The sequence below is a fragment of the Polypterus senegalus genome, chromosome 7 (assembly GCF_016835505.1).
Source record: "Polypterus senegalus isolate Bchr_013 chromosome 7, ASM1683550v1, whole genome shotgun sequence".
Taxonomy (NCBI): Eukaryota; Metazoa; Chordata; class Cladistia; order Polypteriformes; family Polypteridae; genus Polypterus; species Polypterus senegalus.
In genome coordinates, this window is record NC_053160.1 from 189,540,457 (window position 1) to 189,566,987 (window position 26,531).

Sequence of the window (26,531 nt, forward strand, 5' to 3'; positions counted from 1 at the left end):
CTCAGTGAGCTGTAAAAATGTGTGCAGTAAAGAATGAGAATTGGTGTTTTGCGTTTGCCAGGAATGAGTTCCCTGGGTAAGCTTGAGAATCAAGTGAATGGGGGCTGTGTGACTTAAGTTGTAATTTGGTTTTCCCAATCAAGTCAATGCGAATTGTGCAACTCGTTCTCGGGTAATGATTCATTTCACACATCATATGTGCAAGAATCGTGTGGTTCTTTTTTTGGGTAATAATTCGGTTTTGCAAATCAGGTGAATGAGACTTGTGTGCCTTGTTCTTAGGTTGTGAGTTGTTAACAAATCAATAAAACAAGGATTATGTGTCTCATTCTTGGGTAATGGTTCAGTTCAGCCTTGAAAGAATCAGTGATCAATAAATGCTGGGTGCAGTCAGTGAGCTGTAAGAATGTGTGTGGTAAAGAATGTGAAAGTAAAGAATGAGAATCGTGTGACACATTTGCAGGGAACATTTCACTTCAAGCATCAAACGAGAATCACGCAACTCATTCTCAGGTAATGATTCACTTCAAGATTCAAATGAACAAAAATCATGTAACTCATTCTCGGGTAATGATTCCGTTAACAAACTCAGATGAACAAGAATTGTGTGACTTGTTCTCGGGTAATGATTGAGTTCACAAACCAAATGAACGAGAATCACCTAAACTCATTCTCGGGTAATGATTCACTTCAAGAGTCAAATGACAGAATCACATAAGTCATTATTGGGTAATGATTCTGAGCACAAACCAAATGAACAAGAATTGTGTGACTTGTTCTCAGGCATAGAATTAGTTCACTAACCAATTGAACAAGAATCACCTAACTCGCTCTCAGATAATGATTCACTTCAAGATTGAAATGAACGAAAATCATGTAACTCTTTCTCGGGTAACGATTCTGTTCACAAACCAAATGAACGAGAATTAACTAAACTCATTATCGGGTAATGATTCAGTTCACAAAGCAAGTGAAGGAAAACCACGTAGGTCATTCTTAGGTAATAATTCGGTTCACAAACCAAATAAACAAGAATTGTACAACTTGTTCTTTGGTAATTCTTGAGTTCACAAACCAAATGAACGAGAGTTGCCTAAACTCATTCTTGGGTACCGATTCATTTCAAGATTCAAATGACTGAGAATCACGCAACTCATTCTCAGGTAATGATTCAGTTCACTAACCAATTGAACGAGAATGACCTAAACTCGTTCTTGGGTAATGATTCACTTCAAGACTCAAATAACAGAATCACGTAACTCATTATCGGATAATGATTCAGTTCACAAACCAAATGAACGAGAATCGTGCGACTCATTCTCAGGTAATGCTTCAATTTCACAAAACAAATGAACGAGAATCACATAACTCATTCTTGGGTACCGATTCACTTCAAGACTCGGAAGAGCAAGAATCATTTAAATCATTCTCTGTGTTTCACAAACCAACTGAACGATAATCACCTGAACTCCTTCTCGGGTAATGATTTAGTTCACAAACCAAATGAACAAGAATCGTGTGACTCGTTCCCAGGTAATGATTCAATTCACAAACCAACTGAACGAGATCACCTAAACTCGTTTTTGGGTAGGGATTGAGTTAACAAACCAAACGGACGAGAATTGCCTAAACCTGTTCTCAGGTAATGATTGAGTTCACAAACCAAATGAACAAGAATCGTGTGACTCGTTCTCGGGTAATGATTCACGTCAAGACTCACATGACTGAGAATCACTTAACTCATTCTCTGGTAATGATTCTGTTCCCAAACCGAATGAACGAGAATTGTACAACTCGTTTTCAGGTAATGATTCACGTCACAAAACAAATGAGAACGAGCATTGTGCGAGTTATTCTCTGTTAATAATAGTAATGCGTTTGGCTGTTTGGAGCAGCAGGCCCAGAAGCAGGGTGGCCTAATAAAGTGGACACTGATTGTGTATGCAAATGTATGCGGCCACGTTTAAATATTTAAATGACCTGACCAATGTTGTATGTGTATAACCTTTGACAGTCTAACCCTACATCATGTTACTGTACAGTAAATGTTATGTGTGTGTTTTGTATAATGTGACAGTGGCCAGCAGTACGCTGAGCGGCTTTATGTTTATCACCGTCAATGCTGACCCTGTTTGTGACATAATGTGAAGTTTTTATGTATTTATTGTCATGAAGTGCCTTTTAAAATGTTGTACCTTCCATTCTGCTCTTGTATCTTCACAGTCATTGTATACAGCAGATTCTAGAAAGTGTAAATCATTGTCACCTAAATGGCATAGTTCACAGGGACCTGAAGGTCAGTATATAGCGCCAATGAACCTCAGAAGTAAAACACTCAAAATAAATTAAAAAGTGAAGCTAAAGAAATGTGACTGAAGAATGGCAGAACGCAGAGAGTCTCATGGTAGTGGGGAACGTGACAAATCCTGGAGGTTTCTCTGTCCTTAGAAAGCCAAGCCAAGCTGCATGTAGCCTCTTGTTGATCTCTTTTTGTTTTAAACCACTATGCCAGTCTGCACGGCTGGGGCACATCGCCACACACACAGAGGTGATTCGGGAAGGTCCCTGGCAGACGTCCATTCCTGTTTTCCCCGGCAGAGCCTCTGTGGGTGAGTGGGATGTGCTGCAGCCCTGTGGGTTTATTTCCAACACCACTTCTGTTTTGAGACCCTGGGTCAGGATTGCGTTAGAACTGGCAGCAAATCAAAAAAAAAAATCTGGGAAATCCCTTGGGTGACACTAAGTTGAAAAGTAGATCTGTTCTAATAAAGGGGGTACTTGGGTCAAAGGGCAATAACACCCTCCTTTTGGGATTCTTGTTACGCTTTGTTATTCGATCTCAGAGATGCCACCAAGTGTAAAGAAAGCAACAAAGAGCATTTCTGGTGCCACCCTGTCCTATGGGAACCCGGAATGCCACGCGAATGCTGCCTGTCCCATCCTGAACCCGGCCTCAATGAAGTCGCACAGATAGTGAGTGGACGCTTTGGTACTAACACACGCCCCCTGGTGTTTGCATGCAGTCATTGCATTCAGCAGATCCTGGAGGCTGTGCTACATTGCCATCAGATGGGCGTGGTCCATCGGGACCTCAAGGTGAGTACGCCATCCTGGATTCGACCTGCACAGGTGTATGCTGGGTAATGCACATGTAGGTGTGATCAAAAAAAAAGTAAAGCACAGGGCCATCTAGAGACGTCTGGAGCCCCCGAGGGAAGGCAATAAGAGTTTCCTCCCTGCGGCCCATGGAGGTCTGCAATTTGCCAGTCAAATGCTTGGCATCACTTTAGCGACGGAGATGACTGCGTTGTCATCAGCATTTTGTGGAATCCATTCCCGTGGGACAAACAGAATGAAGCTTTTAAAAAACACAAACAGCTTCTGTTGTCCTCTCTGTAGACGTGAAAACTCGGAGCTCACGTAGCGCATGGCGACAACGCCGAAAATGAACCAAACGGCCATCGAGGGAAAGGATCGACGGGGAGTGTGGCTCATCGAGAAAGGGGGCACAGCACTGTCCGATATCGAGAAGGACCTCGGTTAAAGCATCTTGTTGAATTCAAGAGTGACAAATTAAACAAAAACCACCGTCTGAATCAGGGGGTCCCCAACTCTGGCCCTGGAGGGCCGCAGTGGCTACAGGTTTTCATTCTAACCCTTTCCTTAATTAGTGCCCTGTTTTTGCTGCTAATTAACTCCTTTTCCTTTCATTTTAATGGACTTGTTTTTTAAGATTTGTTCCTCTGAATTGCTTCATTTCTTTCCTTAAATGGCACCAAAACAGAAATGAAATGTGAAGAGAGTGAGCCAACAGAAGACCACCCAAGTCAGGGTCTCAAGCTCCAACCAATTTCACGCCAACCAGCTGCTTAATCAGGCGTCACGTCTTGTTGTTAAATTAAATTCCATGGCTCCTTGGTGGTCTCCGATGAAACTGTTTACTTTCTCTTTTCTGAGTGCTCTGTTAAATTATTGGGGTCCTGAGCCAATCAGCATTCCTGAGACCCTCATCTTTCTTTATTTTCAGATATTGTGTGATGGTCACAGTTTGCTGCACACATTTTGGCTCATTGTGTATCTCATTATTGTTTGGCAGCTAATTAAGGAAAAAAGAAACAATTAAGGGGGTCCGAGTCTTCAAGAGCAAGTCAATTAAAATGTTAACTAGCAGCAAAAACAGGTCACTAATTAAGGAAAGGGTGCGAATGAGAACCTGCAACCACGGGGGTCCTCCGGGACCGGAGCTGGGGGACCCCTGGTCTAAATCAATATAGAGAGCGGATTCAGAAAGTCTTCAGACCCCTGTGGTCACATTTTGGTTTTCTCATCAAGCAACACTTCATACCCCAGAATGACAACAGGAGTTTTAGTTTTTTTTTACTAATTTATTAAAAATTAAAAAGCTGAAGTATCCCGTTGACACACGTGTACAGACCCTTTACTTTGGCTGAGGTGCGTCCCCTTCTGTTGACCGTCATTGAGATGTTTGGAGTCCACCTGTGGGCAGTTCCAGTGGTTGGACCTGATAAGTAAAGGCACACACACACACACAGAGCTGTCTACAGAAGGTCCCACAGACGACCAGAAACACAAGCCATGAGGTCCAAGGAGCGTCCTGAGGAGCTTAGAGACGAGATGGCGTGATGGCACAGATCTGAGGAAGGCTGCAGCATTGAAGGTTCCCTTGTTACATGAATGAAGTTTGGAATAACTGCCAACCAGATCAAACTGGAACAACCCGTCGAGATGGGTCTCAGTAAGAGAGGAGACCAACAACCTGTGGTGGAGCTCCAGGGAAGTCTCGTGGAGGCGTGAGAAACTTTCAGAAGGTCAGCCATCACTGCAACACTCCACACATCGGGGCTTTGTGGCAAAAGCCTCTCCTTAGTAAAAGACACATAGATGCCCACTTAGAGTTTGCAAAAAAACAAAGGGGCACCTTAAAGATCCTCAGATGGTGCGATTCCCTGGTGTGATGAAACCAAGATTAGTGTCATTTTTGGATAATTCAGTCATTGGGTGTCACCTGCACAGTGATGCCATCATGGACTGGCAGACTAGATGGGGTTGAGGGAAAGCCAAATGGAGCAAAATGGTGGGATATCCCTACTCAGAGCGCTAAGGACTCTCAGGCTGGATTCAAGGGTCACACAGCACAGACAACACAGGAGGGACTCAGGGACGACTCCGTGACAGTCCTGGAGTGGCCCAGCCAGACCCCTGGACTTGAACCCAATCAAACATCTCTGGATAGGCCAGAGGACAGAGCTTGACGGGGTCTGCAGAGAAGAGTGGCAGAAGACCCCCCCTCCCCACAATCCAGGGGTGCCAAGCTTGTCACATCAGACCCAAGAACACTCCCAGCTGGAATGGCAGCCAAAGTACTGAGTAAAGGGGTCTGCATACTTGTGTCGAAGGGACTTTTTTGTTGTTTTAATTTTTCTGCACATTTCCAAGTCTTCATCCTCGGCTTCATCACTCCATTGTGTTGAATGTTGCTTGACGAGGAATTTAAAGATTTGAAACAAATTTAGCACCAGGCTGCTGTGTAAAGAGTGAAGGGTCCGGAGACTTTCAGAATCCACATGATCAGGTGGGTGAGGTGGTCCATATGCCACGTTCCTGTACCCTTTACATGGAACATACCCTCGACTATCATGTGCACTGCCCAGCTTACATGGATGCCCGCACTTAGTGTCCCTTCATATTGTTGACTTTACTCCATTGGACTCTTCTGCCGAGTGACAAGTCTACTGCCAACTCCACTGTGCCACTGTGTCTCACCTGTTGCCACCTGCCTTGTGCCAGTCTTCACGTGCTATGGGGCCAGTTAGTCCTTCTGTGTATGCCACCGTTGGAATAAAATGATCAAAGATTTGAAATGTGTGGAACAAATGTATGGGATCAAATGATAATCTTGTGGTCGGCACCTGGAATTGGATTGAAGTGGTCTGAGAAAAGTGAAAAGGTTTACGTGCACAACGTCTGAGGAGAAACAAACTCTCGTCACCTGTCATCTTGAAATCAGGAAATGCAGCTGGCCCGTCATCACCTGCAGCCTCAAATGCAAGGACACCAAATAGGAGAAGGTTTGGGACTCCAGCTAGGACCCCCCTCTACCCCATTGAATTGCTAGAACTTGCTGGCCAAAAAGTTGGTCTTGTTCTCGATTATAAGCTGCAGCGTCCCGCTGTTGTGATGCTGCACAAGTGGAGATCAACACAAAAACTGAAAAACTGTCCTTATTGCAGGTCTGGGCCCACTGGACTGGCCAGTGCCTAAAATTAAAGGTCAGGCTTCACACCTGCACTGGCCCAAAAAGGTGCCACTCGGGCTTTTTAAATAATAAATAGCGACACTACCTGTCTAAGACAGGTTGAAATCAAAGTAATCAACGTAGACCTTAACGTTAACGTCTGCAGTCCAGCATGTAATGGACATGTCGCTCTTATATGCTATTGTGCATGGGATTTGTAAATGGTGTTAATGTTTGCAATGTGCCATCTGCTGGAATGACATATGTTATGCATATGTCTCTGTTACATGCCATTAGGTATGGGATTTTAAAAGCAGTGTTAATGTGTGTGATGTGCCATCTGTTGGAATGACAAATGCTATGCATATGTCTCTGTTATATGCCATTAGGTATGGGATTTTAAAAGCAGTGTTAATGTGTGTGATGTGCCATCTGTTGGAATGACAAATGCAATGCATATGTCTCTGTTATATGCCATAGGGTATGGGATTTTAAAAGCAGTGTTAATGTTTGTGATGTGCCATCTGTTGGAATGACAAAACAATGTATTTTATTACTGAAATGTTTGTAATGTGCCATCTGTTAGAATGCACCCGGACTGGTGCACAGGCAGACACACAGATGCTTATCCTTTTTATTAGGGTGGATTCTTCAGAATGTCCACAAAATGAGGAGAGGAAAACCGTCAAACCTCCACATTTCATGCACAAACACTAGGATGTATAAATCACAAACTGGCTTAATGTCATGGCAAACTTCAACCGTCTGCATGTCTTTTGTGTTGGCATTTTTGCCAGTCCAGATGGCAGGACAATGAAGCTTCATTGTGCATTTCTCTAACGTGTGGCTCCCATTCCGATGTTCTTGAAGTATCTCCAGTGTATCAAAGTGAACTGACATGTTGTCTCAGTAGGGCGGTCTTGTTGGTAGTAATTGTTAGGATGTGCTATGTGTTGTGTGATGTAACTGGGAATGGCGGCATTGGCTGTATTCGGAGGTCCCCGCTAGTGGCAGGCGGCACGAGGAGCGAGTTTTCAGGGATCGCTATGGTTTTTGTCTACGTGATGACGACCGACTTATAAGCCAATTTATATGAGGGTGAATCACAACGTAAAGGTCATTTGAAAATTACGCGATAACCGCCACAGACAGAAGCCGATGCAGTAGAACGTCTTTGCAATGGCTTATGGGTAGTTTGTACATTCACAGTGAGGTGCCTTTACTTTTTCATTGACTCTCGTATTTTACAGGGCTTGGAGTTGTGTGCTGAATTAGAGCCTGCGTTACAGAGCCCATCGTGCAGAAATCACGCGACATCCCATAATCCGTTATGGGGTTTATCCACCTTAGGGTATTTAGCGACGGCTGATTTTCGGAATCTTGAAGTCATCCCTGATCCACGTCACAGGTGCCAACAGTCCGGCCCCAAAATCAAGAAGCCTGCAGACTTCACGGGTTGCACAGAATAAAATGGACCCGGCTGACAATTTAGAGGGGGGACTATCCGAAACCCCTGGCACAACTCATGAAACTAAGTTCTTTAACTTCACAAAAACTTTACTAACAACAACAAATGATTCCAAATGCACGCCCAGTGAATGGGTGGCACAGTAGTTAGAGGGGCTGGACCACAGCTTGGGGGATTTGAGTTCAGCTACTCCATGGTTTAGAGAAAGAGAGAGAGAGAGAGGGTGATGCCCAGGAAGGACACGAGAGGGCAGCCATCATTAGAAGGGTACAAATGTGACAATCCAACGTTGTGTCTGAAGGGTACAGCAGCCGTGGCATCGGTGGCAGTCATGGCCAAATCACTGGGGTACAGTAGCGTGGTCCCGTCCTCAGTCGACCGCGCGCTCATCAGACTGTCATGTTGGTGTCACTTGTCTCTTGTCTTGTGGTCACAACTTCTTATTAGACTGAGGGCCTGGTCGATTCGACTCCTGTGCTTCACTTCCTGCTCTTCTGGCTGACTAAGCCTTGACTTATCCTTTCTAAATTTATTCTGATGTCGGCTTTCATCCCCCTTGGAAGGTAGCCTGTCACAATCCATAAATAAGATGGATGGGCTGTCATAATATCGAAAACCTCACATTCCCCAGAAGGGTGACTTGGGGACACTGCCACAGTGTGGACCTCCGCTCGTCCTTTCTTGCTCTGAGTAAGAATTCCATTCAGGTCAGCAGTCGTCACTTTTTATATTTTAATTTAATTTTTTTTTATTTGATCCCAATCCTTTCTTCTGTATTCCCGTATCTTTATAGGGCTGCACATTGACGGACTTTGTCACCGTTTTCAATCATTTGGTGTTTTTGTGGGCACGTCCGTAGATGATTTATCGGCTCGTTATTGTCCGATGTGGAGAGTTGCTGTGAAATTTTTAGTGGCGTCTCTGTGGGCCCCCCTGAGTGGCAGCAGATTAGAAGGGGCTGACAACTGGGAGAAGTCGTGGAAACGAATGCCCTTCACTCGTGGCTCGTTTGAATTCCTCCTGCATGCTTTGAAATACCCTCAGCCTCCTGACTCACTGGTACGAGAAGACCCCCAAATGTGATGTACCGATGATGTCTTTTTGGGGTTCCCCTTTATTTTTTGCCCTTCTAGACCGGAACAGCCTTCATTTTTAGGCCGTGTTTTTGTCATTCCAACAGTTGGTGCTTCATAAACATTAGCACTTTTTTTATGAATCTCATACCACATGGCATATGACAGAGACATATGCGTTGCCTTTGTCATTCCAACGGATGGCGCATCACAAACTTTTCTAGGCATGCATTTTATAACTACGGATAAGTACATGTTTATTTGTGTGTCTGACTGGTTGCTTCTGTATGCCTCTGCCATTTGAACAGATGGCACATCATAAACATTTGTACTAACAGAATGCATTGCATCATTTATTCCAACAGATGGTGCTTCATAAACATTAACACCGCTTTAATGAATCCCATACCAAATGGCATATGACGGACACATGTGTTGCAGTTGCCATTCCAACAGATGGCACATCAGTAACTTTGTACTAATAAAATGCATTGCATTAGTCATTCCAGCAGATGGTGCATCACAAACATTAACACTGCTTTTTACGAATATACACCTAACATGGCATTCATACACATGGCACATAACATACACTTATGCATTGCATTTGTCATTCCAACAAATGGTGCTTCATAAACATTAACACCGCTTTAATGAATCCCATACCAAATGGCATATGACAGACACATATGTGTTGCAGTTGCCATTCCAACAGATGGCACATCACAAACATTTGTAGTCGGGCATTTTATTACTACACATAAGTACATGTGCATTTGTGTGTCTAACTGGCTTCTTCTGTATGCCTCATTTGTACAGATGGCACACCAGTAACATTTGTACTAATAAAATGCATTGCATGTGTCATTCCAACAGATGGTGCTTCGTAAACGTTAACACTGCTTTTTACGAATATACACCTAACATGGCATACATACACATGGCGCATAACAGAGACCTATGCATTGCATGTGTCATTCCAACAGATGCCTTGGTAGTAATGCCTCTTATTATTGCAAATAAGTGTATGAGGTAAGCTGCATAAAGAACAATTTCAACGCATTCAGTCCTAATAGAAATAAATGCATGGATTCATTTTCACGACTATGGGAAATCAGAATGGCGGTGCCCCCAAAAGTTTGATGCGGTAAAATTGAACTTACCACTAAATTCCTCAAACTTACAGACCCTCAGTGCCATTAAGAAAACTAGAAAGGAAGATGCATTTGAAGGGAAATGAGATTTTGAAAATGAAAAAATGAAGAATGAGCACAACGAAGATCCGGAGAGGCCCAGCCTGCGGAGCTCCGCCTTCTTTTTCATGTTTTGCATAGTTTATCCCGATTGGTTTTAAATGCGCATCACAGGTTTGCATTCTCCTGAAGGGTGGCACGGTGGCACAGTGGCGGGTTCAGAGTCGTGGGTTTGAAACTGTGTGACGTCTGCACGTTCTCCCTGTGTTCTCGTGGGTTGTCTGGGGTTTTCCTCCCACAAATACTCAAGTTAGGTTGATTGGCAAGTCTAAATCTGTCTGCTGTGTGTGTGTGTTTGTGGTGGGCTGATGTCCCGTCTAGGGTGGGCTCCTACCGTGGATTAAAGGGCCTCCGAATTTGTTGCTTGAGTGGATGCCCCCTTCGGTTCCCTTGCACTTGATTTGGTTGTCGACACTTCGATGTGTAGGAGCACAATTTCCAGAGACGTTTTAATGATTCTGTTAAAAACCTGTTTGTTTGTTTGTTTGTTTATTTGTTTGTTTGTTTTTTTTTTGTTCTTTTAAAACAAAGCCAGAAAATTTGCTATTAGCTAGTAAGTTAAAGGGCGCTGCCGTGAAGCTGGCCGATTTTGGACTTGCCATCGAGGTTCAAGGAGACCAGCAGGCTTGGTTTGGTAAGTAAATGTTTTATATCGGTGGGTTTATTTGGGGGTAGAAAAGACGCCTTAACAGAGTGTCATGTGTACGAGTAATGGCACAACAATGGCCTGAAAGAGACCCCCCGTTTGTGCCTTTATGACAAACTTGACCTCCCCGCAAGTATGGAATTCCTCCGATGTTATACTTAGGAGAGGGCGACACGGGCAGAAGTCGTCATTACGATGTCATTAAAAATGGTAGACCTCACGTGATTGTATGGTGGGTTTTGTGCGTAAGTCGGACCCCATCACCTTGAATTTTAAATGGTTACCGTTGCCATTTTTTCCCATCCATCTGTACTCAAACAACCCGTAATGACAAAGTGGCATCCTGTGCTCAGAGAAGTTTGCAAGAAAGACACAAAGTGAGCCAGAAAGAGTTGGGGGTCCACCCTGTTTACGGTCAAGCGAAACCGAGTTGTCATTTAGGGCTGAGTCATCTACAGGGGTGAGCCAAAATGTGGGGAGGGGGGTCCTTTGATAGGCGACCCCTTGTAGTTTTCAGTCGCTCGGCCACATGGTTTGGTCCGGGGGCTCACCGTTGCTTTCGCTGGCAAAGCGTTCATCAAAAACGACGACTCCATCATCACTACGTAACGCGCCTTCCGAACGCACTTCAGCATTCCTCCTGATGGTGATTCCCAAATCGGAACACAATTCTAAATTCAGACAGACGGGTCCAACATTGAACAGGAAATCAGCAGGCCGTCCTCAGACGGACTGTACAAACGCCAAGCTGTAAGGGCATCCATCCATTTTGCAGTCTGCTAGACGTTCAGCACGCGTCTGCCTCAGGCATTTCCAACACGTCTTTGATTTTCCACGGGGGGCCTTCATTTCCAACCACACAACATGAGAGAGACATGGAGGGCCGTAGAAAGTTGTGCGCCAACATTCTGCAATCCGTTCATCGAGATGTCATCGTCATGTGACATCAGCGGCAAGGCACATTGTCATTTGAATGGTTGTGTAAATAAGCAAAACTTTGGCTGAAACCAACCCTCGTGAACTTCATTAGAGAGTTGTCACTTTGTCATTATGGGATGCGGAGTGTAGATTCATTTAAAACGAAGACGACAACACAATAACGTGTGCTGAAAGTGATGGGGTCATTGTGAATTGACTTCAAGTGTCTTTCTTAACAGTGCTGATGATTCGCTCTGCACCCACCTCTTATCAGGCTGGACGTTTGTCAGCCATAGCAGATGCTCTCCTCTCTTGAACTGATGAAAGTGCAGCTGCTTTCAGTGGCGATTCTGTCTTTGAAAAATGCCAAAAAATAAAAAAAAAAAGCCACAAAGGGTCAAATCCTGCCATATTTGCAGGCCTGATTGCCCAGAGTAGGCCTCACCCCAGGCAGCCTAAGCCCAAACTAAAAAGACAGGCCTGTGCCCAGAAAAGGAGGGGGGCAAGTCTTTAAAGTTCAAAAGTGTAAAAGTCCACAAAAATAAGGAGAGGAAAACTATTAAAAAAAAGACACCTTAAAGGATTTATTCAGCAGGATTCCAAAGGAAGATCAAAATCAAGAAGAATAACAAGTTTGCCTAAAAGGTTCACTTAAAAGCAAACAAATCCAGAAACGCAAAATCAGTAACTTGAAGTGAGCAGGAGACGACGCCAGAACGTCCTGCTAAGGATGAATTATAAATTAAAAAGCAGGAATCACAAAACACAAGCGGCCATTAAATACTGGTAGGGGCGGAGCCTCAACTGCACAGATAGGTGGTCCCACCCCCACCCCCGTAAGGTTTAAGTTGAACTCCTCTTATCTCCCTGGTGAGGGTCGTGGTGGCAGCAGACCAAGCCGGTTGCCTCAGACGTCCCTGTACCCAGATGTAGATTCCAGCTCTTCTTGGGGAATTCCCAGGTGTTCCCATCAGCGGGTCCTGTGGGCCGCCCTTGGAGCAGCTCAGTGGGATGGCGTTCTTCTCAGTTGCGATGATTGTGTTCTGTCCTTTTCTGCGTCTTGTGGATTTTGGCTCTGGTTACATCTCCCCTTTTTACCTTGTGACTTACCACTCTGGTTTTTGGACTGTGCCAGACTACACTTTATTTAATTGTTATCTTCCTAGCTCCGAGCCTTGCGTGAATTCTGTCTTCCCTGTGCCATCTTCCGGTCCCATTCCCTCTCACAACTGCTGTCGCCTTGTGCCAGCAGAACATTTGTGTGCCTCTCTGCATGGGCATGCAACGCCCTACTCGTGTCTCCTCTTCTTCACTTGACATTCTGATCTCTCACAGGCTTTGCTGGGACTCCTGGTTACTTGTCACCGGAAGTGTTAAGGAAGGATCCTTATGGAAAACCCGTGGACATGTGGGCTTGTGGTAAGCTGCCTCTCACTTGTCATTCTTGTGCAGGTTAGCTGTGCTCTTAGTGTGTCTGCAGCTCATATTACATTAGGGTACACATTACGTTTTACTTTCTGCACATAAACCATGTGTGTGTGTGTGTGTACTTCATATTTGTGGATGTACACCTTAATCAAAGGACAAGTGTCCGTGTGTCTTCCATTCCAACAAGTGGTGCATCACTAATATTTGTAGTAATAAAATGCATTGCATTTGTCATTCCAACGGATGGCACTTCATAAACATTGGCACTGCTTTTGTGAACCCCATACCAAATGGCATATAACAGAAACATATGTGTTGCATTTGTCTTTCCAACAGATGGCACATTACAAACATTTGTGGTAATGTATTTTATTACCACAAATAAGTGTATGTGTGTGTCTGACTAGTTGCTACTGTACATCTCTGTCATTCCAATGGATGGCACGCCATGAACATTTGCACTAATAAAATGCATTACATTTGTCATTCTAGGAGATAGTGTTTCACAATCATTAACACCACTTTTTATGAATATACACATAACATAGCACGTAAGAGAGTTGGAAAATGGATGGATGGATGGATGGATAGCACGTAAGAGACCCGTGCATTGCATTTATCATTCCAACAGATGGCGCATGACAAACATTTGTAGTCATAAAATGAATTGCATTTGCCATTCCAACAAATGGTGCATCCCAAACATTTGTAGCAATGCATTTTATTGCTACAAATAAGTGTATGTGTACATGTGTGTCTGTCTGGTTGCCATGTCCCTGTTATTTAAACACATGGCACATCGCAAACATTTGTAGTAATACAATTAATTGCATTTGCCATTCCAACAAATGGTGCATCCCAAAGATTAACATTAATTTTACGAATCCATTATTGAAATGGAATAAAGCAGAGCAGAGACATGTACATTGCATTTGTCATTCCAACAGATGGTGCTTCAGAAATATTTGTAGCAATGCATTTTATTACTTCAGATAAACACGTGTGTGTGTATATGTGTGTCTGTCTGGTTGCTATGTCTCTGTCATTCCAACCGATGGCGCATTACAAGCATTTGTACTGGAGGATCGTGTGTGTGTGTGTGTGTGTGTGTATACAAGGGATGTTCAAAAAGTTTCTGCACTTTTTTTAACTCTATTTATTGTGAATTTCAAAAAACAAATGACATCATTTTTCTCCAGTCACCTTCCTTTGCGATGCAGTTTTCTCAGCGTTGCACCAACTTTTTATTGCCCGACTGCTGCTCCTCCCACCGTCACCGTTTCCAATGAAAATATAAGAATGTGTAAACTTTTTGAACGTCCCTTATATACTGTATATATATATATATATATATATATATATATATATATATGTACACCCACTCACAGTATATATGAGTATATACTGCTTTTTGATTGGTCCTTGACGCGCTGGTCCCAAGGTTTCCAGTCCGGTCTGAGTGGCTGTGGTCCCGTGTCACTCACCAGTCACTCTTTTTCATCGTTTCAGGAGTCATCCTGTATATTCTACTGGTGGGCTACCCTCCATTTTGGGATGAAGACCAGCACAGACTGTACCAGCAGATCAAGGCTGGCGCTTATGACGTGAGTGAACCGAGTTGGGATGGGCACCAATGAACGGCCTGTTATTTGGCACTGAGTGCCCGTTCCTCTCGACGTGGGGTTGTGTTCCTGCTCTTCGTCGTCGTCTTACTCTCCACCTTGAACTGCTTTATGCTTTTTGTCCGGCAGCCCTAATAATTGCTGATGTGTCTCTCTAGTTTCCGTCCCCAGAGTGGGACACTGTGACCCCGGAAGCCAAAGACCTCATCAATAAAATGCTAACAATCAACCCGGTTAAGCGGATAACCGCGGCGGAGGCCCTCAAGCACCCCTGGATCTGCGTAAGTCAGCCTTCCTCCCGGTAACGTGGCGGCCTCAGGCGTGTCTGCGTGACGTCCGTTCGATTTCTCGATCACTTCAGGACCCTTATGGTCCACCGTCCTAATCTTACACTGAACTCTTCTGTATCGATGATTTTTTTAAATGATATTTTCTTTTAATTCTCTTTTTAGCAACGCTCAACTGTCGCTTCCATGATGCACAGACAGGAGACGGTGGACTGCCTGAAGAAGTTCAATGCAAGAAGAAAGCTGAAGGTAATCAAGTGAAAGGGCGGCTGGACTGCGCCCATCTGTGATATTCATTTTGAGACCCCGGGGAGTAAACTACAATGACATCTGAAGCCGTTAATTATGGGAGAGCTGGCACCTTTATGGACCGCCATGACAGGTGGACTTGATGTTGGCATGAAACGGGCAGCAGAACGGGGGAAAAACATCAAACTAGAGAGGGGCCTGAGATATTTATTGTCACAAACGCTTTGAGAGCACAGCACAGGGCAGTTGAGGTCAGTCTTTATGCCACTCCCGCCAATGCTTGGCATTAAGCACACTGGTCTTAACTCTCGGCCGTGGAAGCCCATTTCATGAAGCTCCTCATGTACAGGTTTGTAGTGTTTGGTGCCACAGAGGAGAGGCCATTAGCACATACTGTGTACTTCGGCACTCCGCGGCCCCGCTCTGTGAGTTTGGGTGGTCTGCCACTTCACGGCTCAGCCGTTGTTGCTCCTCAGTGCTTCCACTTCACAATAATGGCACCTACTTTTGACCAGGAGAATCGAGCAGAGCAGCAATTTCACATACTGACTTATGGCAAAGGTGGCATCCTGATGACATTGCCATGTCTAAAGTCGCTGAGCTCTTCAGTGCGACCCACCATTTGTCTGTGAAGACAGCACAGCCATGTGCTGATTTGATGACACCTGTTGGTGACAACCTGAGCTCAGTCCTTTGAAAGGGCAGCCACATACGTCTGGCCATCCGGTGTATTTGTGACATTTGTCTGTGTGTGTGTTTGGTTTTCATTACTTTCCCTAACGTGTACGTCTCATGTTGCAGGGCGCCATCCTGACCACCATGCTGGCCACAAGAAACTTTTCAGGTATGATGACAAGTCTGCATTCTGTGCGTCTTTCTCTCTGTAATGTTCAGTTGATTTTTGGATTCTCCACCATTCCTCCCAGTTTGGTATCACAGTTAGACTTACCAGCCTGTTATTTTTATTGTCATCAGGGCCAAATTTGTAAATTAAAGAGAGCAGCAGCCACAGCGGTGACCCCGAGGGACACCACATTTAAAGTTGCCTAATTCTGATAATAGAGAGATAGAGTGAAAGGCACTATATGATAGATAGATAGATAGATAGATAGATAGATAGATAGATAGATATGAAAGGCACTATATAACAGATAGATAGATAGATAGATAGATAGATAGATAGATAGATAGATAGATATGAAAGGCACAATATAATAGATAGATAGATACATGTGTAAGGCACTATATATAGATAGATAGATAGAAAGATAGATAGATAGATAGGTTGATGTGTAAGGCACTATATAATAGATTGATAGATAGATGTGAAAGGCACTAATTAGATAGATGGATAGGAAGGAAGGAAAGGCTCTAATGGGTGTATTGTATGTGTGTATTGGTACACCTTGTGTGTGTATATACTGTGTATAGTCAAGTGTGGACACCAGGGGGCGTGCAGCTCCCCAAACCCCTTACACAACAGACACGGAGCCCACAAGTTCAGCACAGCACACGTTTCATTCAGTGGGGTTTTCCTCGCCCCCCCCAAAGCCCAGCACAGTACAAAGCACCAGTCCTTTCTTCTCTTCCACCTCCAGCTCCCTTTATAGAGCACCCCAGTGCCCCGAAGTGCCTGGATGTACATCCCAGTGGCAGTCCTGCTGAGGAAGACGCACCCTTTTCTCTTGCGCCCTCTGGCAGTTCCCACAGGCCCTGGCAGTGTTGAGCTTCCATGCACCAACCCTGTGGCTCCGTAGCAAGCCAAGGGGGCTGCCCTCTGTTGTCGCAGGGGAGGTATTGCCCCATCCAAAGTCCTTTCCCCAGTCCTTCTCTTATGAAGGTGTCCCAGGCGGGCAAGAGTCCTGGCTGTCCACCACACAGGCATGTGCGAGTAGAGGGTCATCTTCAGGGCTCACATCAGGTACAATGAGAGGGGTCACCGTTGCTAACCAAGTGTCCCTTTTCCACTGCAGTTCTGAAAGATGACAGCCAGAAGATGAAGTCCATTGTTTCCTCCCTACCCTTTCTGGGAGTCTTCTGTTGTACCCAGATGGCCATCCTGCTGAATTATGCCACTGTGATAAATAAGTACAATGATAATAAACAAAGTGGTGTAGTTGGCAGGATACCAGGGGAAGATGTCCAAACCCACTTACGGATCTAATTCGTTAAATGGAGAAACAACTGTGCCACTGTAATAAATTAGAGCGCAGTAATAATCGGGATGCCAACCAGGCAAGGCCTATTTAATGATGGCAAAATAGTTCACAATTGAAAAACATGTCAAAGGTGTAAAATTACGGCCTCTGCAATGCACAAGGAGAATGACAGATAAGGCACTTTGGGTCTCTAATGGCATTGAGAGTCCAAAATGATCGCCCACTTCTAGTGGCTGTCTGCGTTTTATAGGGAATTCCTGGAAGGGTCGAGAGAGGAGATGACGTCACTTGTCTTCTGGCTGTGGTCCCTCACAACCGTGACGGGCAAAGAAGATTCGGTTAGCAACGGCACCCCCTGTCGTCTCAGTGTGGTATTGCATACCTGGTGTGAGCCCTGAAGATGCCCGCTACTTGCACATGCTTAGCAGTATTTATATATATACTGTGTATACATGTACATGGTGGAAACAATTTATTCACAAAACATACTTCATATGTGCAAGATGATTTACAGGAACGTCTCGACCTGTTCACCATCATCTTCAACACGTGGACCATAGGTGGCACATAAATTGTCCACAAAAATTGTATAAAAGTACAGTATATACCTATCAGTGCCATTAGTGTTAACAAAATTTTGACTTACCCTTTATATATACACACACACATTGGCACACATGTTGGCACACATATTGGCACATGTGTATATAAAATATATTTTAACAGAAAAATGTGTGCAAAATAAACGCGCTCATGCTGCTGAAAGAACAAGATTTCCAGTTCACAAGTATGGATGACTTGTTGAAATCTGATGCCCGCCCCCAAATCCTTCCACGCTGTACAATTTTGCCTCTTTATGCCTCCGTGCGGCGCTCCTCGGGTGTATTTCATTTTTATGTCCTGACCACTTTACAGTCCTGCGCTTGACGTTTTCTGCACAGTTTGAACAAGTGTGGGTGGCACAGTGGTGGGCACCTGAGACGGCAGGCCCGGTCACCATCTTGTAAGTTGGTCTGCTGTGCTCCAGTGGGTGTGCCCGGGCAGCATACGGGCACCACGCCCAGAAGTGGTTCCTGCCTCACGCCTGACGCTGCTCAGACAGGCCGAGGCTGGACATGACGGTTATCTGGGGTGTGTTTTTTTGCAGACTTTGCACCTCCTTTGTTCTCTTAACCTATTGTTGCCTTTATTGCCAGATTCTTTTCTTTTTTTTCCCACGTATTATTGTTTGCCATTTTTTCATTTTATTTTCACTTTCTTTTTTTTTTGTTTTAAATCCATTATTTGGGATGTGTTTCCTGTGAGGTAAGACCCCCGTTTTGCACGCAGGGATATTTTTTGCATCCCTCCTGCAGTCAGTGCCTGAATAATCACCGACCTTGCTTGCTGGAGTTAACCCCTTCCTCTCACGCCTGCCTTTTGATTCCAGTCCTTGACTTCTGCGCTTCTCTCTCTAACTTTGGTCTGATGGTTACAAAGTGATGCTTAACCAAAAAAAAAAAACAAACAAAAAATCAACAACTTAAAGACCCCCCTTTCTATGCTTTGATTTGTTAATTTGTTTCAAATGTGACGCGTCGGACGGGAGTCCTTTTCTTTCTGGCTCTTTGCATGGTCTTGAACGTTCACAGAGATGGCGTCCGTCTCTCCACGGCCTGCTCCTTTACTGTAGCTGAGCTCATTGGCGTCACCGCTATATAGCGACTTGACACTTGGCAGTCAGCTGCCCGTTTAAGAAATGGGATTGCGATTGGCTCCTTTTCACATAGTCAGAGAGGGGACAGCATTAATGTCACCCCAGATTCTTCCAAGCCTCGTAGACAATAAAGGTGTGGGGGTCTGCAGTGGGCCGTCAAGGACTGAATCTATCAGACTTGCCAGCTCAGCTCAAGCTAAAGGGACAGGAGTGGAGGTGGGCACCTCTTCAGTTTAATATTTGAATGCTTCCTCTCTTTATCTCTGCTGATGGCTTTTATACCCCTCAGCTGTCTTCTCCTGGCAAGCTGGGGCTTTTGCACGTTGCATTCATGCGACTTTAGGACGAGTCGGGCTTCTCGTCACCTGTCTGACTGGCACGTCACCTCAGAACAGATCAAAAATGACAAAATAGCAGAAATACGTGCGGTACATGCAGAGCATGCACAATCACATTCACACTCACTGAGCAAATTGTTAGGACCACCATAGTAACTTAGGACCTCCCTCAGCTCTCCAGACCGCCTCAGTTCTTGGTGACACAGATGCCTCAAGATCTTTGCTAAGATTCCTTAGAGATTCTGCTCCTCAGTGACACACGATGGCTTCACGCGGTTTCAGCAGATTTGTCACCTGCACATTCATGGCCACCACATCACCCCCCAAACCCCCACACCCGTTGTACCACATCCCTGAGGTGTTCTGCTGGATTCATGGAAAAGGCCGCTGGAGACCACTGGACTCCTCATCATGTTCATGAAGCCAGTTGGCCCTGTGGCACAGTGCATTACCTTTCTGCAAGTAGCCATGGTGCCACGCATGCACGTCTGGGCTCTTCTGAGGCGGATTGTGTCCCCCCAGGTCTAGAGGGGGCATCTTGTGCTAACCTTCCCACCTTCCCCCCTTTTGTTGCCTGTGCAGCACTGAGAAGTGAGGGCCACTGACTCCACCCCTTCCGGTGGCCCCGCCTTTAAAGTTGGCAGCTGGCAGAAGTAGGCACTCAGTTTGGGCCACGACTGCACCACAGGGGGGGCACTCAGAAGCAGTCGTCTATGACGGCCTTCTTGATTTTTTTTTCTTTTGTTCTTTGTACTGGCGCACATGGCGGCCCCTTAGCGTTATTATTTTTGGACCGAATCAATCGAGAATTAAATGAGAACGACCGAGTTTGCACCCCCAACATTAACCGGCCAGCAACACATGGCATTCAAGTGAAGATTGATTGGTATCAAAAGGCCCAAAGTCTGCCCAGGAAGCATTCGCCACACCATCACACCACCACTGCCACCCTACCACCTGTGTGCCTCAGCAGAAATCGAGATTTACTTTCGTTTTTCTGGTCTTCAGCTGCCCAGTTTTGGTGGGCTTTGTGCCCACTGCAGCCTCAGCTTTCTGTTCTTGGCTGACAGGAGTGGAACCCAACGTGGTCTTCTGCTGTCATAGCCCACCCTCCTCCTCAAGGTGCCATTGCTGTGCATTCTGAGATGCTGTCCTGCTGCTTCCCACCGTTGTGCAGGGTGGTCCTCCGAGTTCTGTCAGCTTGAACCAGTCTGGCCGTTCTCAGCTGACCGCTCTCGTCAACGAGGCCTTTCAGTTCACAGAATGACCACTCACTGGATGATTTTTTGTTTTTCTCACCATTCTGTGGGAGGTCAGCAGGAATACGCCAAGTATCCTGCCAGTCACCATCGTCCCAGTTTTCCCCTCTTCTGCCGTTTGATGTGAACGTTACCTGAAGCTCCTGACCTGCAGGATTTGAAGAATCTCCGGTGACAGTCATGGTGGAGTAACGTCAATGCTTGTGGTGATCTGTCATGAAACTCTTTGCCAGCCGTTAGTCACCCACTGAATACAACAGTGAGTCACGACCCCATGTGACCCAACAAGATGGCACCCCTGGATTAGATGATTACATGATGAAGCAGGTGTACAGGAGTTCCTAGGAATTGGCTCAGTGAGTGTGCCTGCACAATTCTATACAACATACGTTGCCGTCCCAATAAATGTTGGGGAACCCACCGGCTAACAAAAAAGAAAACGTTTTAGCAGAAACGGCGCCAAGTGGCGCATAGAAACCCAAATAAAGAGTCGCCGTCTTCATGTCTGGTGCAGAGCTGCATCTCTTATTGCACTCCAGTCCAGAAGGAGGGGCCTTGAGTGTATAGGGAAGGGGCGGAGTCAGTTGCCGTCACTGGGCGTCGTCTTTGTGGGAACAGAAGGAGATGATGCCATTCACAACAGCGCCACCTCTCGCCCCGAGGTGGGATTGCTTACCAGGGATGAGCCACGTGACAATACACACACACACACACACACACATATACACGTATCCCTGATTGGCTTCTTTTTCGTTAGCATTTAATTATTTGTATTTATTTCCGCCATCGAGATGCTTTAAGGCGTTACTGGTTTCCGTTTTCTTGTCACACCATTTTGTTTTTACACAGCAGGCTGCCGCGGACGTCCACGTCACTCAGACACACCCGTGACCCCCGTCTCTCACTCTACCACAACCCCTAAGATGTCCTGTTGGCTTCAGATCTGTTGACTGGTTAGGCCAATGTAGACCACCGAAGTCATCGTTATATCCGTGACACCAGCGCATTACTGTGCTGGTGGGAGAAGCCATTAGAAGATGGGGGTCTCCTTACAATGCCAGCTAACAGGCCAACATTCTGATCTCGGGCAGGCGTCACGCGTTGGTGTATGACCTCAGTGCTGCCCGCCGTACGCACTCGGTGACGAGGGTGGGATTTGCACTGCAGACGGAGGGGTGGGGGGTGTAGCGGTGCAGACAAGGAGGGAGCTGACAGTGCGATCCGCTGACGTCACCAGGTGCCCCACTTGCCCTGCTCAGAAATGGCCCACTCAAGGAGTTGTAATCTTAGATCAGAGCTGCAAAAAGTGCCCACTTCTGAGCCTGGCACAGCGGGTTCATGGCTGACCACCCATGGCAGTTCTCCCGCGTTGCGTGGTTCGTTTCCTGGTCTGTCATGTGGCCACTGGCGGCTGGGATACACGTCACCGTCAGTGTCACCACGGGGGGGTCACATGGTCCAAGGTTCACTCCCTGAGGTCACTTAATTGGATTTCTCAAACCCTCCCAACCACAAATTACTTCACCGTTCGGTCGGTCAGGTGGTCTCGCATCTCGATCTTCAGCTGGTGATGACACAGTGCCCCCCCAAGCTGCAGATTGTCGCCTGGCAGGCAGGTCTCTGAATGCAGCGTCGGACACGAGAATGGCTAAGACCCCCACTGAGGGTGCGGCTCTCCTCTCCTCTCCTGCATTCGTTCTTCTCTTCAGCCTTGTCGTTTGTTCTTTCTTTCTTTCTTTCTTTCTTTCCTTCCTTCCTTCCTTCCTTCCTTTTGCTGAATCGGACCCCAGCCATGTTTGACTTTGTGAAATGTGAACTAAAGTCGCCTGCCTTTTGTGTTTTTAATGGCGGACTTTTTGTTTTCTCCTTTGCAGCAGCGAAAAGTTTGCTGAACAAGAAAGCGGACGGCGTGAAGGTGAGTGGGACCCCAGTGTTGGCACCGCGCGCCCCCCTTCATTTTGCCGTCTCTCTTCACGGATTGGGGTGGCAAGGTGTGGATGCGCCGGCCGTTTGAAAAGCGAAGTCCCGTCACGCCGCCACAGGATGCTGCCCGGCGGGTCCTTCGATCTCCATTTGAATATTCTGGAACACAAAGAACGTGAAATCTGACAAAGCAACAAGCGCATTGTGTCAAAAACTCGCCGAGTGTGCAGGTCAGCCGCGGTGGTGCGGAATAACGTTTTTTTTCCCCCCTTTTATTTGATGCTCTGTGGCTCAGTGCGATGTCACAGATCAACAATGGGGGTGAACCCTTCATGGAGCAGTCCGGCGATGTCGGAAATCGCGTTTGTCGTTTTGATGTTCAGTGTGACCTGACGTAATTTTTTTTTCCGTGTGTTGAAAGAAAGTCGCCGAAGTCACGCGCACGCGACTGTAGAGTAAAAGTCAAAAAAAACGAATCTCGATGAACTCGGCACGATGCCACATGCCGGACTGATTACCCAGGCTGTAGGCGCAGCACACCTAGTGGCCAAGTCGATAACTGCACCCGAGTCCTGTGCTGTCAGTCAATTCCGGAGATTTTTGAGCCCCGCCCCCTCTCTTTATATTAGTTCCTGTATCAACGCGCGTTTAGGTTCTCCTGCACATAAGTTGGGACTTGAGTTCACCGTAGAGTTTCCGTTTTTTTATAATGTCGGTCGAGTAAGTCGAATGTGGAAAACTCGCGCTATTGGTCCAAGAGATTACGATATGCTGACGCCCACCTGAGAGAGGAACCGCGGGGCACACGGCCTTTCTGTTCTCTGTATTGTGCCCACGTGACCAGACGGTGATACCCGCACTATTCAGAAGTGACGTGTGCACTGATTTGTGTTTTTTTGTATCTCACGCCCTCATACACCTTCATCGTAAGAGCCTCCCTTATCTGCGATGGAGCGTCCGATTAGAAGAAAACCTGGAGCAGGTTTAAGTGAAAAGTCGTTGAAGTGGCGATAGAAATTGGTAACGGCGCTGCTGCAACAAAACTCGATGCCTCTGAGAAACTGGCGCGAGATTGGAGGAGGCAAGAAGATGGAAAAAAAAAAATGAAGTGTCGCATTTCTGAACGGGCGTATAAGTCGGGGTCTGATTTTAGGATCGATTTTTCGGGTTTCAAGACCCCGACTTATACGCGAGCGTATACGGTATTTATACAGGGCTGGGCAGAAGTAAGTTTACAGATGCAGAACCACCGAGTTTATTCTTGTATGAAGTGCCCTGTGCCACTGTGCCATTCTTTTTAGTTAATAAAATGTAAGGGGATGTCTGGCATGGGCTGGCATCCCGAGCAGGACAGGGCATTCTTCATTACCCAGCTGGGGGTTCAATGTAATTAAGGAATAGGGGAAGCCATTACTCCGACTACGGTGTCTCCTCCTATTCTTTACTTACCTTGCCCCCCACCAAGGCTGGGTAATGCATAATGCCCTGTCCCAGTTTGGGATGCCAGTCCTCCCTTACTAAAGTTAATAAAGCTTTTGTAATCATCATAAGCTGCGTGACTTTCACCATACAAACAACTGTAAAGCTGCTTTTGCCCACCCCTGCATATAACAACTTTTCAAGCCCCCCCAACATTTTTTTAGTGTGGTGTGATGTCACAGACCTGCTGATTGAATGCGTCGGAGTGGCGAAGCCCCTTCCTGAAATGTCCGAGTCCCCATAATGAGAGACAAATGAGGTTTTTCGACTTTCTTTCTGATGCACCACGCATTGGGGTCTGACGAGGGGGGGCAGCTGATTCACTTCTTCAACATTACGTTTACCCCTCGAAGGGGAGAGCCAAAATGTTGAATTTTTTTTTTCCCACAAGAGAAAATGTTATTACATGTAACAGAAACGTGTAAATGTAAAAAATGGCAACATAAACGCGGGAGGAAAGGTCTGTCAGGTGCCCACCGTGGCACTGATGCAGGTTTGGCACACGTCCTTCACGTGACGTGTTTGAGACGGTCACCAACGTGCAGCCCGACATCACAATCGCACTTTTTTTTCTGTTGCTGGATTGTCGGTGCCCGATCCGCACGCTGGGCACGCCCCTTGTGTTATTGTGGGCTACCACAGCGCCAGGCTGAGTAACTTCCATCGACAGTCACCGCACTGTGATTGAGGGGAGCTGACGTCTCGCTTGTCTTCTGTCTCAGTTCACAATTATTTTGCCTTTGTCTCTCGCAGCCGCTGTGGCGCCACCACCTGACCAAACTCGGCAGGCACATCGGGAGTCAATGTCACTGCACACGTTGTCATCTGTGTCACCCATTATTAAAGCTGCAATTGTGGTTTTCACTGGAGGCTCCGCCCCACTCATGAATATTGATGAGTTGCCATAAATTGGCAGAAAGCACAGAACTCTTTATGCTCATTGGCATCACGTTGTTATTTCATCCACTAGATGGCAGCAGGGCACCGTCCCTAACACTACAAAGCGGATCAGCACACGTCACATCCCCAAGTGGCACTCGGGTTTCCCCGAACTGACACACGCGATTGGGAACTCGAGTCCTGCTAGGGGTCCACGCTGAGGAGCTTAAAGCAGCTTCTTTCACACGGAGACGGTTACTAAATGGCCCCGAGCCTGGTGGTTTCGCTTCTGTTTCTTTCATTAATGTTTGGGCTGAATTCATTTTTCTTTATTCTGTGGTCATTTTCTTTAACTCCGCTTCTGACATGTGGCACATCTGAAGGTTGCTTTATTTGATTGTATATACGCTCACAGCACGATGGCGCAGCGGTAGCCCAAGACCTGGTGATTCGCTTCACGGGTCCTCCCCGTGTCTGCACGGCTTTCCTCCCACAGCCCAAAGACTTGCAGGTCGGGTGGACTGGTGATTTGCCCGTCTGTGTGTTGGACTGGCACCCCGTCCAGGGGTTGTACCTGCCTGGCGCCCTGCGCTTGCTGGGTGAGGCTCCCTGCTCAGGGTGTGAGTGTGAGCTGCTCTTTGATTTTAGTGTGACGTTCTGGAATTCCCACAATGCCTTTTTTTTTTTTTCTATGGATGCCACCATTTGGGTAGCGGTTGCTAGGACGCGAGTCCCAGTTGCTAGGTGACAGAGTCGCCTTGACGTCACCTGCACTGTGTAAGCCGGACTCTTGGTCCGTGATTGGGGATGTGCTTGTGCTGTCAACAGAAAGCCCAGTTTACGACTGCCGGGTCCTCGCAGGGCACACGTGGTGCTGTGTTGGCATAAACTGGGCAGATGAGAAGCCCACCGAGGCTTGTGTGCTCAGTTTAAACACTCGGGCGACAGACCGTAACTTGTCTCGCTACTGTGAAGATTAAGAGCACGTGGCAGGGGGTCCTCCTGGGGGTCTCTCCTGGTCTTACAGGTACGTGAATGGCGGTGTCTGTCTGACTCTCTCTTCTCTTTTTAACCCACCTGCAGATCAACAACAAGGCCAACATAGTTACCAGCCCTAAAGAGCCCGTCGCCACGCCAGCCCTGGTACTTCTCGATTGCTTCTTCCTCTTTCCTCTTCTTTTCTTTTCCATATTCATGTGTTTCATTTTTAGAGGACATTCTTTTCTGTGAAGCCTTATGGTGCTCTTAGGGGGCACAAAAGCCCATCCTTGGTGTTTTTTTTTTGTTTGCCAGTTTTGCATGCCATGGTCAGTTTGCTGTACCCCGTGGAGTTTTTGTTTTTTTCTTTTTGTGCTTTTGCTTTTGCTCATCTAAACCGGCAGGAAGCTGAAGCGGGCGCCTCTGTTTGTAGAGGGTGGGCACCATGACTGAGAGGGCTGCCCACCAATACAAATCGAGAACAGACCTTCTTGAGATGGCCAAGTTTGGGAAGTTTCCTTTGGGTTTTGATTTAGGGACATTTTTTGGTCCTTACCAGGATGCCATGTTGTGAGCAATTGCAGCCGCCCTGTGATTTTAATATGGCGCCTTTCTAATTT

General features: G+C 46.3%; 1 protein-coding gene across 12 annotated transcripts in view; it reads left to right on the forward strand.

Moving 5' to 3' along the window:
* Positions 1 to 26,531, forward strand: part of LOC120533088 (calcium/calmodulin-dependent protein kinase type II subunit delta) — a 145,034-nt gene that overhangs the window by 104,151 nt on the left and 14,352 nt on the right. For 2 of the 12 annotated variants that reach the window (XM_039759750.1, XM_039759745.1), the window contains exons 6-14: positions 3,024 to 3,096; positions 10,582 to 10,684; positions 12,950 to 13,033; positions 14,552 to 14,646; positions 14,823 to 14,945; positions 15,117 to 15,200; positions 16,002 to 16,044; positions 22,527 to 22,567; positions 26,017 to 26,076. In XM_039759750.1, the coding sequence (XP_039615684.1) occupies positions 3,024 to 3,096; positions 10,582 to 10,684; positions 12,950 to 13,033; positions 14,552 to 14,646; positions 14,823 to 14,945; positions 15,117 to 15,200; positions 16,002 to 16,044; positions 22,527 to 22,567; positions 26,017 to 26,076 (706 nt within the window). Of the gene's footprint in view, positions 1 to 2,223; positions 2,297 to 3,023; positions 3,097 to 10,581; positions 10,685 to 12,949; positions 13,034 to 14,551; positions 14,647 to 14,822; positions 14,946 to 15,116; positions 15,201 to 16,001; positions 16,045 to 22,526; positions 22,568 to 26,016; positions 26,077 to 26,531 lie in introns of all 12 variants that reach the window. The other 10 variants (XM_039759744.1, XM_039759749.1, XM_039759756.1 and 7 more) reach the window with 7 other exon arrangements.